Source organism: Centruroides vittatus, unplaced genomic scaffold (genome assembly GCF_030686945.1).
Source record: "Centruroides vittatus isolate TY-2023 unplaced genomic scaffold, ASM3068694v2 contig_1208, whole genome shotgun sequence".
In the NCBI taxonomy this organism is placed as follows: Eukaryota; Metazoa; Arthropoda; class Arachnida; order Scorpiones; family Buthidae; genus Centruroides; species Centruroides vittatus.
The window spans coordinates 113,180-131,171 of NW_027120772.1; the positions used below are offsets into that span (position 1 = coordinate 113,180).

Consider the following 17,992-nt stretch of genomic DNA (forward strand, 5'->3'; position numbering starts at 1 on the left):
GCATTTTCTCTCTCAAAATATTCTTTTTCCGAGATAGAGAATGTTCTCTAGTACGATTGTACAGCGCAAGTAACATCCAGCTGTCCTTATCGGATATAACGAAATTGAGGCAAAAGATGAAAGACAACTATCCACTTGTCTCCGAGAGATGAGAATCTTCGAGAGAGAAAAGTGTCCAGAATGGTGTTTGGAGAGAGACAATGATCTCTCAAGATGTAAACAAATGATTAGCCAATCAGTGACAGGCTTGTGACAAAGACACTTTCTCTCAGAGATGAGAGGCGACAACTAGAATACAGTCCCGGGTCTCTAGCATATCTGTTGTTCCTTATGGGGACACTATATATGCCAGGGAGTCTGTTCGGGTTGGGAGGGTCTTTCCCATTACATAGCATGTCAAAAATAGTCACGCACCTCCTGTAAGCGAGACACACCCGGCATTTCCCGGCAATTTCGGCGCATAAGGATCTTAAATACAAGTTAAAGGTAATGGGGACCCATTCTACGTCATCGGATTGGTTATTGCTTGGCATGTCAACTACAAGGGTGTGTCCCAAGTGCATTTGCTGATAACATTCTATCGGCCCATGCGTAACGTTGCGACAACCATGTGCCGTGGCTACGCGTTCTATAAATGCTAGTTCGGCATCGAGAGCCTGGGGATTGGAAGAATGTGTAAAGCTCTTCTGATTAAGGCCTTGTATGCTGCAATTCTGTAAGAAAACAAATCACACAACCCCACTGGTATGTATGATGACACAGATCCCGGTTTATGATATACCAAGGTGTGGATATCAGACTCCTCCACTCTATTTACGTCCAAGAAGGGCACCTCCAAGGGGCTAGATTGTTCTACTTCCAGGTAATTTACAATCTGTATTTTACAATCTGTCACAACTGTATTTGAAAAATAAAAATATAAGTATAATTAATTATCAGTTTATTGGTATTTCTGATATATAGTTTTTGAGCTAAGTTTCCAGCATAAAATGTTCGTAATAAATATCAATTTTTTCATAAGTATTATTTTAATTTTAATTTTATTCATACAAGAAAAACAATGCTGTAAATTTTTAAACTCTTTCTATCCTGTATCAGTATTGTAATATTGAATAGGTACAAGAGTGTGTGCATTTTTCATTTTTTTCAGACAGTTTGATCTCTGAAAGATTCCTATACCAAACTATTATTCTTTATAATTTATATTTAAATTATTATTAACAGACTCATGCACAGGATTTTTAAAAGAATGGTCTTTTAAAAAACACCACATTATCATAATATTTTTTATTAAGTTTTACAATATTGATGTAGCCTAGATTAACACAATATGGTAGACTAAGAAATAAATAGGAACAATGGAAACAATGAAAAATAAACATTATTTATTATATTTTTTACAGGAGATGTTGCTAGAACAATAATAGCTGTTCCAATACAACAAACATAAAATGAATCCCATTAAAATATCAAAGTACAGTAGAGATCTGCAAACTTGACCTAATGTTGACTGAAAAATCAGCAAGTTACCAAAAATGATGACTTATAAAAGTCATTATTTGTTAACAGTGTTAACAGTAAAATGAGAAAACCTATGATGCTAATCTAAATAGCAAAATTTTTGTAGATATTATACGTGCAAATTCATAAACGTATTAACTATGTATCATTAGTGACTATTTATTAGTAGTTAAATTTTAATTTTAAAAAAATTGACTATTCAGTGACTACTTTTGAGTTAGTGACATTCATGTCACGGCATTTTGCAGCGGCACTTTAGAAAAAAAGGTTATATTTTGTTAACACGTGAAATTAATACTATTATCAAATATCACCGACAAAGAGCAATAACTTATTTGATCCTAGGTTTAAGTTATAGATGTAAAAATTAAATATGTACTTTGTTTTTGAACAACATGAGTTACTGAATGTTGAGTTATCAAGAGTCAAGTTTCTGGGACTCTACTGTAATATGTAATAACAACAAATATGTAAAATTAATAAAACTAAGATTAAAGAATACAAAATATAAACTATAAACAATATATTGTTTAATTTAAATTTCATTTAATTGTTTTAATTCTTTCCAAGTGAGCAAATTTTAATCCCCCATGTGCACTTCTTGTTACTGAACTATTAATGAATATAAATTATTAATGAATGAAAAGATAAATACTTTAAACATAACATAACTTACATAAAATGTGTTAGATTACTTTATACAAACATTTCATTAGTTTCTTATAATAGAAAAAAAATTAAACAAATCTTACTTTGCAAGATCTTCAAGATTCCTATATATGTCATCATTGTAATAGTCATGGGTTTTTGCATATGATGGAAAACCCCTAAAAATGATTTTAAAAAAAATTAAACATGAAAATCATTGAGTGCTTTTTTCTGATCCAAATTTGTTAGACATTATAAAAGTAATTTAATTTCCTAACCATAAAAACTTTGCATCACTGATTTCCTTTTTTTCACTTTTTTCATATGAACTACTTGCAAAAGATCCATTAGTAACTGCCCACTTAAACATAACATGAGAATCTTTGCTGCTTTTACTTAAAAAATAATTTCACAAACTAAATTATTATTTAAAACAAAAAAATTGTTTTAAATTATTTAACTGAACAACTCAATTGTTGAACAGAAAACATCTGAGCTTTAAAGAGTGGGGGTAAAGTGAATAACCTCCAACTGAGATAGTTTTTTGCTATTTCTTTATTTTTCTTCATTTGTAAACAAATGTTTCAGTACATAATTTATATTATTGTTATTATTATATTATTATTAAAATATGTTTAAAAACCTTTTGTAATTTATTATAATAAAAATTAAAATATATAATTTAAAAATTAAATTAACTTTAACTGATTTATCTGATCAAATTAAATTATATCTATGTAATAATCTGAAAATAACCATAAAATTTTATTTAATTTTAAATAATTTAATACTAATTAAATATTTTTTCTTTATTGTTTTTAATTTTGATAATTTTCAAAATTTATATGCTTCTTTCAAATTATTTAATTATTTAAATCAAATGAAATACTGATTATTTTGGGTTATGTGAGATATACTAGGTTAACATGTCAAATTTCAAATGCCATTTATTTCAAGGTACATTTTTTGATTTCTTCATAAAAAAAATGTAATTAAAGAAGAAAAAAACAACTTCTGGCAGAATCAGTGGGTTGCATGTTCATTATATAGCAGGGGTGGGCAAGCAAAAGTGGGAGCCGCAGTTCTGTACTTTTTAATTCTGTACTGCAGTTCTGTACCTGGATTTTATTATATAATATAGAACAAGTATTGAATTTTTTTAATAAACATATTTTTCACAAAATTGTGAAAATAAAACTGTAAAAATAATAATAAAAAGCAGAAATTAACACTTTCGGCAAGAGCCACATAAAATTCAAAAAGAGCCGCATGCGACTCTTGGAGTCTCGTTTGCCCACGTCTGTTATATAGCAATACGACTAGTAATTGTGACCCAATCATTTATTTGGTAATTTTATCAATATTTTTTAAATGATTAAAAATAAAATTACAGCATTCATTACTGGTAATACTAGTCTCCAAATCTATTCCCCTGAATACAATAAAACAATTTGTTAGTCATTTGACCCACAACTGACAGAGAAGAGAGTTTATGAAAACAATGTAATTAAACATTTAGCAGTTTGTTGTCCTTCACAGTGGGGAACCGGCAGAGTCTATTACGTTCATGGGAGAAAATATACAAAGCTTTCTACTATCCTCAAGTTGAAAAATAATACAATCCCATGAAATTTAACAAATCCGACTTTAATAAGTAAATGATGAAATTATTTACAGAGAGTTGATATTTGATAAGTTTAGTTTTTTGCTCTTATAGATCAAATTACAGAAATTATAAATAAAAATCTCATTTTTTAAAAATTAAAATCATAAAATTTCGCTTACAAAAGATCGAGATGGAACACACACTTTTCATTTTTATAATCGCTTTGTTTTATTAGACACAGATATTATTCCTATATAGATTTATTAATTATAATAAACATACATTATGTATAAAATTACATTAAAATAACACTGTAATTAACGTCTGAAATGAAAAAGTAATTGAATCGAGTCTCGCCTCCATATTAATAAACGTGTTGTTATGGGGGGCCTAGTAGAAGCTGTAATTTTCTGGGGGGGGCACCAGATTAACTGGGGGGGTGCCCACCCATGCCCTTTCCTGGCTACGCCCATGTTAACGCGCCACAGTAATTAATTGATTACGTTGCATCAAATTAAATAATTTATAAAAATTGAAATAATAAATACGTTTATAAAATAATTGGCTGTATCTGTTCGCAATGATAACATAAAACACACTGTACTTATAGTTTAGCATTTCCGATATTTAATTTATTTTTGAATTTTAAAATATAAGAAAAACAATTTTTTAAATAAAGTTTTACGCATCTATATCTGCAACTTTAGATAATACAAAGATATAAGAATCCATCAAAAAAGTTAATTAATAATAATTAAAATCGAGAAAAAATATAAGTTTCTTTCGAGGTAAGGAAACTTGTAAAAAGTCAGGTACGCGATCACATGATGCCCGTCTCCCCACTTTGCGTAACCAAATGGTCGAGGTTGAAATAAAACCCCAGCAGAAGTAAAAACAAACATTGGCGCGTGTATAGGACAATAAACTTGAACGGGAGCGAAGATGAGACATGACACCATGTAATTTATGCTAATTACTTTCTAATATTAAAATATTAAAATCTTCAATAAATTATAATTAAATTAATTTTTTGACTGAGTTCGACTAGAAGCATATCGAAAAGCTAGATTAAAGTGAAAATAGCGGTTTTTCGACGCTAAATATTTACAAATTAATTTTTTAATTTGGTGCCGGATTGACCGCAGCTGTTCGAATGCGCACGTGCATGAAGAGTTTTATAGTTTGTCGAAATGGAAAATGAAGGACACCGTTAGAATGCAGAAAACCATGGTGCATGCCAAATATATAAGCACCCACTTAAAACCAAACTTTTGTCTTTGTCTAAAGATTGTCTCTACAGAAGTTATTAATATTTAGGATATTAGTTTAAAATCTTGTATTTCCTGGCACGAGATTCGCTCGATCTTTAATTTTACAGAGTGCTAGAAAGATACAAGCTTTGAAACGAGTGTCCTACAACGTTTTATTTAATAATAACAGTAGAAATCAAATTTATTATCGCTCAACAATTATTTTTTCGGTTTTTCTATGGTAGTCAAAAACGAGTAAATGTCATCGTTTAAGCTAAAGAATAGCAGGCGGTTGGGAAGAAGTTTGCTTAGCAACTTACTTCAGAAAGTATTGGGTTCTATACGATTTTCCGTTGCTAAAACATGAGTTTCTACTGTTAGTATTAAATAAAATCTATTTCTTTCTTTTGTCCACTGCGCTTAAATAAATACAAATGCTAAAAATAATGCTGTATAAAAATCACTCTTAACTCAAACTAGAAGTGTACTTGACTTAATGCAGCGTGATTATATCGAAGCGCTGCGGAGATCGGTATTTCACAAGGATACAAGCAAGGAGAACCCACGTGCAAATTCCTACAGCATGTGCAGAGTATCAAGCTTTGGGAAGCTCCTCGTTTTGTTAGTCTATATAAATGCAGTACACTACATGTGTATACAACAGTGCCTTAACATGTCGCGCATGGTCCATAAGGCATACAAGGAAGTGCTGGTTGCTATTTCGCTCCTGAGTGCATTTACGAAAAAAAAATTTCACATGGGAAGTGAAAAAAGCTAAAAAAGTGCAGTTTTCTCAGAAAAAGCTAAAAAAGAGAGGAGCTATGAAAAAAAGCTAAAAAAGCTAAAAAAGAGAGTCACTTTAAGCCCTGCAAATTCTTTAAAAAAAAAGTTACATCCAATCATAATTTCCAGATCAAATTTGCGTTTGATTTCCTAATTTAATAATATTATTTATTGAATTTTAGGATAAAAATATTAATTTAAAAATAGTATAAGTCAATATAGTTATTTTAAACTACAGCCAATTAATCTCAGTTAAGAAATCTTAAAGGTTCGACTTCTGTACTGGTGTAAGCAAATAATTCACATTCAACCTTTTAAAAACCAGTAATAATAATTGGGAACACATGTTTTCGACCGTCGAAAAAACCACAACGTAATTACATTCCATATATAAACGAAGGGATAGGGATGTACACTAAATGGAGCTATGGGGAACATCCCCTTCGTAACAAAACTTCCAAGCTTGAGAAATGTTACACGCATCTTTAGAATTGATGCAGGTTGTGCGCAGTCCAGCCTTATATATTTCCAGAGTTTCCAGGGATCGCAGATGGTCCAATCGGTGGGATATTTTAATCAATTCCGCGTTTTGCAGATCAGCACTTATGCCCGGGGTCGAGGCATAAGCAGAGTATACCGGGGGTATACTCTGTACCATTATGGGATGGCAGATTCCAAAGAGAGCTGGTATACATCGGTTCAACGAAGCGGTCGCTCGACAAGCGTCTACGCGAGCATAAGTATGATATTGACCGCAACAGAGGCACCACTACCCTCTCTGCTTATGCCTCGACCCCGGGCATAAGTGCTGATCTGCAAAATGCGGAATTGATTAAAATATCCCACCGATTGAACCATCTGCGATCCCTGGAAACTCTGGAAATATATAAGGCTGGACTGCGCACAACCTGCATTAATTCTAAAGATGCGTGTAACATTTCTCAAGTTTGGAAGTTTTGTTACGAAGGGGATGTTCCCCATAGCTCCATTTAGTGTACATCCCTATCCCTTCGTTTATATATGGAATGTAATTACGTTGTGGTTTTTTCGACACACGTATTGCGCATTGTCAACAACACGTAACACGAACGCGCAACGGTTCTATTCGAAAATTTGAATACGTTCTGAAACAGTTTTGAATCTCAATAGTTAGAACCTGATGAAGACCGAGTTAACGGTCGAAAACGTTTGTTCCCAATTATTATTACTGGTTTTTAAAGGTTGAATGTGAATTATAAGAAATCTTAATTTATTTCAAAAACTTAAACAACAATTCAAAATGTTGCAATACAATAACTACAAGCTATTTGTTAGATAAGTAGCCTATTAATATAATTTCAATCATAAAATTTGATTAGTCTCTTAACACGTTGACTGCCATCTACGAGATGACTCGTAGTTACCGTTTCTGCCTAGGACGCCACCTACGAGTTATATCGTAGTTTGTTTCCTTGCCATATTTGTGCAGCTACGATGTAATTCGTAGTATATCAGTGTAAATATGAATAGATAGCTTCAGGGGCAAGAACAAAAAATCAAGTTTGGCTTACATGAACAGAACATTTATTAATAAATGAACAGAAAATATAATCATAAAAAGTTTATTCAAAATCGAAAGCAAAACAATATTTTTATTGTTTGTGATAATTTATAAAACAGAAATATAAATTTAAACGAACAGAAAATATTATAAAATGTTTATTCAAAATCAAAAGCAAAACGATATTTTTATTGTTTGTGATAATTTTTAAAACAATCTTCTACGCAAAGGGCTGGCTTCTCAAGACAGATTGGACAGAAATAACGCGTTTCTCGGCGTTTTTTAGCTTTGGTACAAATTCGACATGGCTTTGTCAGATGTTGTTTTTTCTGAGTAGATGGGATACTCTGTAAATAGTGGAGCTTCTGCAATTTAATTTTTTTTGAAACTGGTTGAATCTCTTCTCCAATCAACGCTTTGACGAATGCTTCTCTAAACTTTATAAGTTTTATTTTAGAAGAAGTTGCTTTTTGAAAGAGTTTGTGCGCATTATGTATATATATTTCTATAATATGTAATGCAACCTTTTTGGGCCATCTAATAGTCTTTCTTAGAGCTGTGTAGTACGATAGCATTTGATCTGATCGTCAATGCCAGACATTCCATGATTATAATCTCGAATTATATTCGGTTTCATCGAACATTTTCCATTGCGATTGAACACCTCTACCATTTCAACAACGTGCATGTTTGAAATGGTAAGGACTTCTCGTTTGTCTTTCCATTTACATACAGTAACAGGACCATTTCGCTGCCAAATAAACTCCCCCATCCTCACCAAAAATTTTGTCAGATTCTGAATCACTTAGATTAGTGTAGTAATCAAGTTGTTTTTTAGTCAGTGGTCTTTTCTTATCCATTTTGGGATATTTATAATTTGATTATAAAAATAAATAAAAAATAACACTCTCAAAAAAGACGTAAATGTGATGTGCTCGCCTCTATATCCGATTTATTACTAATGAATTTAGACGCACATCTCCGATTGGCTGTAGCGAAGTGACAGGACGAATCGTGTCTGTGCACGAATTAACTCGTAGTTTGGCTTTAGCGAAGAGCTTTCTGTTACATAAGCCAACTACGAGATAATTCGTAATACCTTTATTTTAAGAAAAACACATTCTATATGCTATTTGATTATTACTATATACTCTGATTAGAGTTTTTAATAATATAATATAATTAAATTAAGTTGGCGTTTTACAACAGAATCCTAAAAAGTCACGTGGCAGTCAACGTGTTAATTGCATAAATTGATTTTTTACTAAATACAATTATAAAATAACATTTTAAATATCTGTAAATTTTATTTACCTTATTCCAATAGCTTCAACTTTATTAGATTTAGATAGGACAGATAATGTATGCAGCACCTAAAAAAACAAGTTTGAAGATATATTAATATCCATTTGAATTCCAACAATTTTAATAGTTGAAATAATTACAACTTACCCTTCCAAAATCTGTATAATCAAACAACATATATGGTTCAAAAAGATCTGTGGCTTTTATATCAAACATATTTTGACACGTCTGAAGAAACGTTCGGATATTTTTTAAACAAAGGAACTGTTAAAAAAGTATATATATATATATATATATGTATATAAGACAGTTAAAAATACTTCCATTTTTCAAAATAATTATATTTAGTTTTAGTAATAAAACTATTATTTATATAAAAAAACTAAATGTAGTCAGGTTTTTAAATCTATTATTTATTGCAGTAGTGTCATGATTAAATAAGACCAATTGAACTGAGATTCTATATTATCCAAGGTAAACTGTGGAAACTTGTAAACAAAGACAATGAAATTTACAGATATTGTCTGAGTCACATGGAGGTTGAGTGGGACTAGAGTAATTTTTTTTTAAAACTTACTCTAGTCCCACTCAACCTCCATGTGACTCAGACAATATCTGTAAATTTCATTGTCTTTGTTTACAAGTTTCCACAGTTTACCTTGGATTTTACCTAAGTTCTCACAGTTTACCTAGTGACTTCACAAAATAATACAAATTTTAAGGAAGATTATAGAAATCTTAAATCTAAACAGTAATCATAATTTTACATTTCTTTTAATAAATTTAGTTGTAAATAAAATTTAAAATGTTTTATTGTAAAATTGAATTGTTCAACAGATAGGTCTAACTTAAAAATACAATATATCACACATGTTAATGCATCCAAATTCAGTTTAATTAATAATTTACCAAGCATTCTATGTCATCTGAATATTTGTTTATCTGAGGTATGCTAACACAGTCCATATTACCTTAGATAATTGGGTCTCTACTGTGTTTAACTCAAAAGATAATATAAATTTATTCAAAGTTTTAAAATTTTTTTATCAATTATCACGAAATAATAGAAAAACTTTATTGGAGTTTATACGATCACATTCTAAGCACTTTGTTAGAGTTTTCCTGGTCCATCATCTTAGATAAAAATTCATTAAATCATTTCTCAGAGTTAAATTGATACATTTAATCAAATAAAAGAATTGGATAGATTAATTCTTTTACTTGATTTATACCTAAATAAGCTTTAAATAAAAAGTATATCACTTTTTAAGTTTTATATTTTTTATCTTATAGTAAATTTAATTAATGCTGTATTTTGTGCCTGTAAATTTAATTAGTTTCCAATAATTTAAGATTTAAAATCATCATCCTATAGTTGACTTTTCTATTGCTGATATTTGGTAAAAGTAACTGGATCTAGTTAACAGAATTCATCTAATGTTTAAAATTCTTCCAAAATTTTTACCATCAAAACATTGAAATTCTAAAGTACTTTTTTTTTACTAGATGAAATGAACATCTGCTTCATAAAATATCAGATACAATTGCTTTTAAATTGTTTAATACAGCACGATAAACTTCGTGAAAAATATATAAAATTTAATTGTGGTTTATTTTGTATCTGATACAATTTATGAATATTTTAACAATTATTCATAAATTGTATTCAAAAACCTGCACTAATGTTTTCTATGTTGAGTCATATATTAATATAAATATGGCTTGTATAATTTCCAAAACATATAATTTGAAAATTTTAAACAAGTTATCAAGATTATTCAAATAAAATATCATAATGTATTATTTTCCAAATTATACATGAATATCAAATTATTATTTTTAAAATAATCAAAGATTCTGTTATACTTAAATCCAAACTGCATTTATTTATATAGTTGAAATTAAAAAGTTTATTGAGCAAACTGGATAGTAAATTAATCAGATGAACCCACACTGTATCAACCCAACAAAAAGTATTTACTACAAGCATTTTCAATCATGTTAAATGATCTTCATTAGGCTACACACAGCAAGAATATTACGATAGAGCATAAATGGTAGAACCACATTTTACAAATTTTGAAATAAATATAAGGACAAGTTTTTAAACAACATTTTTAGAACATAATATGTTAAATTTTTCTTCATTATTTATATGTAAACTTACAGTTTCCTAAAAATGTTTCTTAGGAAACTGTTGTTCTTGTATTTATTTCAAATTTGCTATTTATATTCTATTGATGATTATTGTATTTTTGCCATGTGTAACCTAACAAAGATCATCAACACGTTATGATAATGTTAAAGTGCTAAACTAATAAAAATGAAGATGAGTCAGACTTGAAAACGTTTTATACCTAAAATAAGCTGACCTGTTTATTGGAATAGCATTTACTTTTCTCTAATGATAATCAATTAACACGATTGAATATGTTTGCAGCAAATAACCTTTGCTGAATTGATACACTCTTTAAAAGCATACATACTTTTCTTTTTTATGAAAAAATCTTTAAAAAATAATTTTAAATTGTTGAAATCAGATTAACTTGTACAAAACATGTTTTATCATCAGACATTTCTAGAGCATTTTTATAATAAAAAAATAATCAGAATTAATTTTATGTTTAGGACTATAACATGCACTCTATTAAAAATAAAACAAACAGAAGGTGATGAAAACTTAACAGCAGGAAGTGAATCATGCTATTACTGATTAAATTTAATCAAAGTGAGACATTCTGTTAATTCAACTTTAGTCAAACTGAAAATACATTTTATAATAATAATTCATTTTACAAGACTCTTTTTTTTATATTTAAAATGAAATAATAAATAGTGGAAAATATCATCTAACATTTTATTAAATTATTTAATCTTTATTTATTTCACTATTACTTTTATAGTGATCATTTAAGAACTTAGCAATAAAGCAATTAATATAATTAAATATATGCTATATACTGCATATAGACTGATAAATCATTTTATCTTCTGATATACAAAAAGCTTTAAAGCATTACTACAGCTTAATCTGATTAATCTGAATTATTGACTAATTCAACTACACAACTATTTTCCTTTAAATCCGTATTTAAATTCGTGTTATAAAAATACAGTTAATTTAAAATTTTTGTATAAATTTGGATAATTCAAAGTTAGTATATCTCAAATTATGAAAATAAAACTCAAAAAGAGAAAGTAGCATGTAATCAACTGATCTATACAATGCTTGTTATTTATGGGCCAAAAATACTGTATTTACTCGCAGACAAGATAAAGTTTTTATTCATTTTTCACTGCTTCGAAAACCTAGGTCATCCTATATGCGCCAGCAAGGATTCTTTTCGTTTTTGCAATGATTTTTGTGAATGTGTATTTGCATTTTTTTTACCAGATTCTCACTTTCTGGTGTTTAAAAACAAAAGTAATTTTATCTGGGTCATTTGAATCGTTCTTGTGTATTGTCAGGAGTAAAGATGAATAGCAATAGGAAAATAAAACTTTTTGAATTGAATTCCAAAATTACACGGGAGCCCGATATAAATTTTAATTCGTCCCCACGCAAAAACGGGCGATTATTTGGAAATCGGAATTCGAAGAAACTCGTAAGTGTAATCGACGAAAAGTGAATTCGACTGTTAAGAATTGGCAAAAAGGTTCCCGACTGTCCGGCTTTACGTGAACCAATTACGTTGTCAATTTTACAAGATTTTTCCTTGAAATTTAAAATGCCGGTAATTTTTGCTGGACAATGTGTGCATTTATGTGCATCTGATATTTTACTTGTGATTAAATGAAATAAAATTAGAATTGTATTAATAAATCTAATTTTCCTTATTTTGATCGTTAAAGTCACACCTTGTCCTATATGCGAGATCGTCTTATATGCGAGTAAATACAGTATGTGGTTAATCCAGAAAGTAACCTGTCACTAGGGGTGTGAGATTGGGCTAGTTACCATTTTGGCATCGGAATGTCCCTTCACTCATTACTAAGGATGCACCGATAAGCAAAATGGCCAATTACCGATTAATCGGTCACGCATTATCGGCCGATTAGTGTTAATAATTTATTGTATTAATAGGTAATTATATTACGATTATTATCGCACAAAATTATATATTCTTAATAAAAATATAAAATTTCATATGATAAAAATAATTTTCAATATGAAGCTTTTTCAGATTTATGTATTAAATTAAAATGATAAATTATTACTTTGGAAAAGTTTTTAATTTTAATTAATAGCCAAATCCAAACCCCTCACGGCTTCCAGTATTGCTTGGAAATTTTTTAGGAAAGATAAAAACGAGAAGATTCCCGAGTTCAATTTGTGCCAGGCTTCTATATCGAGAGGTGGAAAAAATGCTAAAACTTTTACCACTGAAAACATAATAAATCATCTGAAAAAAATGTCATCGTGAAAACTTTTTAAAATAAACTTAAAAGATGAAAAGAGAAAGTTCCGAAACGAAAGAAAGTGGATGTTTTTCAATAACAACGGAAAGTCGTATCCAAAGACGAGCTACTTTAACTCAATTAATGGAGAAGAAAAAATTGTGGGATATAAACGATCAACGATCCAAAGAGGTTCATTACTTGATTGGAGAAATGATAAGTGTAGAAATACAGTCATACTCTGTTGTGTCTGATTTAGAATTTCAAAGATTACTAAAAAAAATCGTTCCTAATTACAATATTCCCAACAAAAAACATGTTTCTGAAAATATCACCCTTGATATATTTCAAAAAGTTCAGTCAAAAATTTAGAAAGCTATTGATGACGCAAAATATATTTCTTTCACCACTGATATTTGGACAGCAACTACAAATAATTCTCTGTTTTTAAATGTAACAGCCCCACTGGTTGAAGGATGATTTTCAGCAAGAAAGAGCTGTTTTGGGAATTATTATCTTTAAAGGTTCACACACAAGCTACACGAATCAGTGAACAGATAAACATTATTCTTGAACAGTATAAGTTAAAAAGTGAAAAGATATTCTTAGTACTGAGAGATTCTGGAGCAAATATGGTAGCTGGAATCGGGAATTGCAACTTAGAGGCATTATCATGCTTTACACATACACTGCAGCTGACACTAAACTAATACAAATTTTCTCAATAAGATGTGAAAACTATAATCACAGTTAATAGAAATATTGTCACACATTTTAATCGTTCTGCTGTAGCTATAAACAAATTGGAAGATTTGCAAGACAAATTAGGTTTGCAGAAACACAAATTAATTCAAGATGTTTCTACTCGCTGGAATTCTACATACTACATGTTGCCAAAAAACTTGGAACAGCAAAAAGTCCTTGTCACGTATGATATAGATAATAAAATTTCCACGTTGAGCACATATTAGTGGTCTCTTGTCGAAAAATTGTTCTACTTTTAAAACCATTTGAAGAAATTACTGTGGAAGCCAGCAACCGAGAAACCACCTCATCTTCAATAATTCACACAATACAGACTGAAATTATTCTTATTATCAAAAGTAAAGGGCAGTAGTTCCTTTAGTGACATTAATACCACAATAGGACTAGATAATTCAATAAAAAAAAAGATTTTCAGCATATATAGAAGTCTTTATGCTTGTCATCTTTATTAGATTCAAGATTCAAAATAAAATTTCAAAAAAAAAAACAAAAAAATATGGTAGAGGAAATAAAAATATGGGCAATCGATAGCTTACAAGTTAGATGATGTTGATAATTCAAAATCTCAAGAAGAATTGAATCCTGAAGCTTCCATTTCTGGAGATGATCAAGATGGAGGAGAATCTCTAAGTTTTTCTAATTTATTTGATGAATTAGCTTCTGGTAAATGAAAAAAATAAATAAGAGCATATTTTTAAAAATGAAGAAAAATGAAACTAACGAACAAACGTTTCGATCAAGAATTAAAAACATATTTACATTTACCTCTTATACAAACACATAGTGACCCATTTTTGTGAAGTTCAAAAGAACTTTTTCCTAATTTTATCAAAATATCTATGAAATATCTAAGTGCCCCGGCATCTTTCATCGAAAGTGAAAGAATTTTCGGCACTGGAGGTTTATGAGCTGGCAAGAAATAGGCTATGCCCTGAAAATGATGAAATTTTCATGTTTTTGCATCACAATTTAAGGGTTTTAAAGTTTGAATATTAAATTTTTATTGGTTTTTATATTTAAAGTTTAAGCTTTAAATAAAAGATATAGCTTTGAATAGGTTAAATTTTTTTTAATATTCAGTTTGTCGTGTGATATATAATAAATATATAACAGAAATTTATTATTTTTTATTACTAGCCTCATACGTGACATTCCGACAAAAATATTAAAATGCAAAATTGGCCGATTATTCAAATTGATTAATCAATGAAATGGCCAATTACTGATTACTTACCGATTAATCGGTACAACCTTACTCATTACGCATTCAGCTGTGTTAGCATGTGGTTTGTGTTGTTTTGCTTTGTCTACTGTAAATTTTTAAAATGTCTGCTGTAACTGAAAATCCTACTAGTTGTGAAGTGTGATCAGTGATTAAGTTTTAGTTGGCAAAAACAACAAACCAATTGAAATTTATCAGCAACTTTGTGAGGTGTACAGAAACAATGCAACGAGTGAAGACGAAGCAAGGGCACGGTACATTATGTTTAAAAATGGTCACACTAATATTCACAACGAAAAGCAAAGTGGCTGACCGAGGATTTTGACTGATGAACTGGTGACAAAAATCAATGGAAAGATTTGTGAAACCGCCATTTCACAATTAACAAACATTGTTTGAATTTTACAAATTTCACGGAGTTTGTTACATGAAGTTATAATGCACAAGCTAGTCTATCCTAAGTTTTGTGCCAGATGGATACTGAAAATCTTGTCAGATGACCACAAAAAAACAGTGCATGGCAGCATTGTTGACATTTCTGGAAGCCTACACAGAGATGGTGACTCTTTTCTCGATCGTGTCATAACTGAAGATGCGACTTGGATAAAACATGTGAATTGTGAGACAAAAAACCAGTCTATGGAGTGGGGAACACAAGTTCTCCCACAAAACCAAGGAAATGTTTGCAAACATTGTCAGTAAGAAAGATCATGGTGATCGTTTTTTGAAACAAGAAGGAATTTCCTGTCCCAAAACATTTCTGGTGGATTTCCTCAAACGTTGTTCAACGATAAACTCTGAGAGATATTGTGAAACATTAAAAAAGTTTAAGAAGAGTGATTTGAAACAAGCATCGAGGAAAATTAAGTTCCAAGATTTTGTTTTTTCATGTAAATGCCCACCTGCGCGCAGCCAATCATACTCAACAGCTCTTGGATGGTTTTGGATGGGAGATCGTTGATCATCCACCATACAGTCCAAATCTTGCATCAAGCAACTACCATTTGTTTCCATGCACAAAGTTGTAGCTCACTACGCAGCACTTCGATGACAACGTGGAACTGAGGACAGGCATAAATGAGTGGTTAAAGTCTCAGGTGGCAAAATTCTATGACAATAGAATTAATAAGCTGGTGCACTGTTATGATAAGTGCCTCAATTTGAATGGTCACTATGTTGAAAAATAGTTTAAGAATGTGGCTTTCAAATGTATATAATAAAAAATGTTTCATAAAGAGAAAACAACACCTTTCTTAAATTCCAGCAAAAGTTTAACTATATAAAAACGTTTTCAACTGATTTCATCAGTCTTCTTCAGTTACTCGAACAAAAAAACAAAAAGAACGAACCAAATTCAAATTTACAAAATCACGAGAATGGAAAGAATTCTCGTGATTGCGCAGACTATGCAAAAACGATGTACCGATAAACGGTAAAAAATGCAAATTCTTGACAAAAAAATGCAGATTCTTGACAAACTATATATAATATCACAATCTTACGTTATCCAATGAATGATTTCCAAGCAGACGATAGCCCATCTGCGTCCCTGTGGTTGATGCAATGGGATGTTAATTGTGCCCTATATATTTCTAATTTCTCCAAATGTCTAACGGCCTGTTTAGATCTAGTGGCTTTTATGATGGAAGCACTATCCCAGTGTACCGTGATCTCCTGTTGCTTAGCAAATGCTGCTAGGACTGTGCTGTCAACTGTCCTCTTAACTGATTGCTTATGCTCTTTTATTCTTTGCTGTAAACCACGCAAGGTGGCCCCAATGTACACTGGATCGGATTTAAAACGTTGGTCCCTGATTGGAATTGAGTACACTCCTGTTAGCTCATTTGGTTTCTCTTTCCTCTTATCATTCCTTAACAGACGGTATACTGTCGGGTTGCGCCTATATATTATGCGTAAGTTCCTTTCTTTGGATACCTTCTTAACAATACTTTTAATAAACGGAATATAGTCCATGACCACTGTTTTTTTCTGTTCAGTTCTGTGTTGTTGATGTTTACGTCTCTGTATATCCGTAATTAGACGGTTCACTACCCTTCTCTGATAACCAAACTGTGTTGCTACGCTTCTTACGTACTCCAACTCCTTGTACGTGTCGCAAATACTTGAGCAATGTGTGTAAGCTCGTTGTATCCATGCTCGTAAAGCCGCTAACTTAAACTGTTCAGGATCCACGGAGTTTCTGGGTATGATGCTAGGTTGATATACCGGTTTCCTGAAGATATCCGTCTGTATCTCCCCATCCCTACATGTGATCGTCAAGTCCAAGAAGTTAACCCTAAAGTCACTCTCTTGGTCCAACTCCAATGTGAGTCCGTAGGGGTTGCTGTTGATTGCATCAAGAAAGCGACGGGTATTGCGATCATTATGCCATATGATGAATATGTCATCAACATATCTGGTATAGAAAACTATGTCTTCTTGGAATGAAGGTAATATATTGCATTCTAGGTTTCGTAGGACCAATTCACAGAGCATCGCTGATATGGGACTACCCATCGGGACTCCCCTTCCTTGCATGTATGTTTTCCCTTGAAATTCAAAGAAAGAAGAATGACAGATGAGATCAGCTAATTCCAAAATTTGCCTTTTGTATTTGAATGAATTCACGATGTTGTTAAACAAGAAGTCCCTTAAGGCGCAGAAGCACGGAGGGAGTTTTATCGAGGGATACAAGGCCTTAAAGTCCATAACCGTCATGTGTTCCCTGTCCTTAAGCATAATTTCATTCATTCTATGTACGAGTTGCAAGGAGTCTTTGATGCAATAAGGGTAATCCTGGATCTTATCCCGAATAAATCTGACAAGCTGCTTTTCTAGTGCGAACGTGGGTGCATTACATTTTTCCACGACGGGTCTTATCTGATAGCCTGGTTTGTGCGTCTTGTCAAATGCAAAGATCTTTGGTGGTCTTGGTGCCTTCATAATGATATTGT

At 31.0% G+C, this 17,992-nt stretch overlaps 1 protein-coding gene across 1 annotated transcript in view; it reads right to left on the reverse strand.

The window, feature by feature from the left end:
• LOC136985262 (guanine nucleotide exchange factor VAV2-like) overlaps nt 1-17,992 on the reverse strand; it is a 162,135-nt gene that overhangs the window by 108,783 nt on the left and 35,360 nt on the right. The window contains exons 2-4 of the mRNA XM_067282513.1: nt 8,801-8,917; nt 8,663-8,721; nt 2,274-2,348 (exon numbers count right to left, since the gene is read on the reverse strand). Coding sequence (XP_067138614.1) covers nt 2,274-2,348; nt 8,663-8,721; nt 8,801-8,917 — 251 coding nt within the window. The remainder of the gene's footprint in view (nt 1-2,273; nt 2,349-8,662; nt 8,722-8,800; nt 8,918-17,992) is intronic.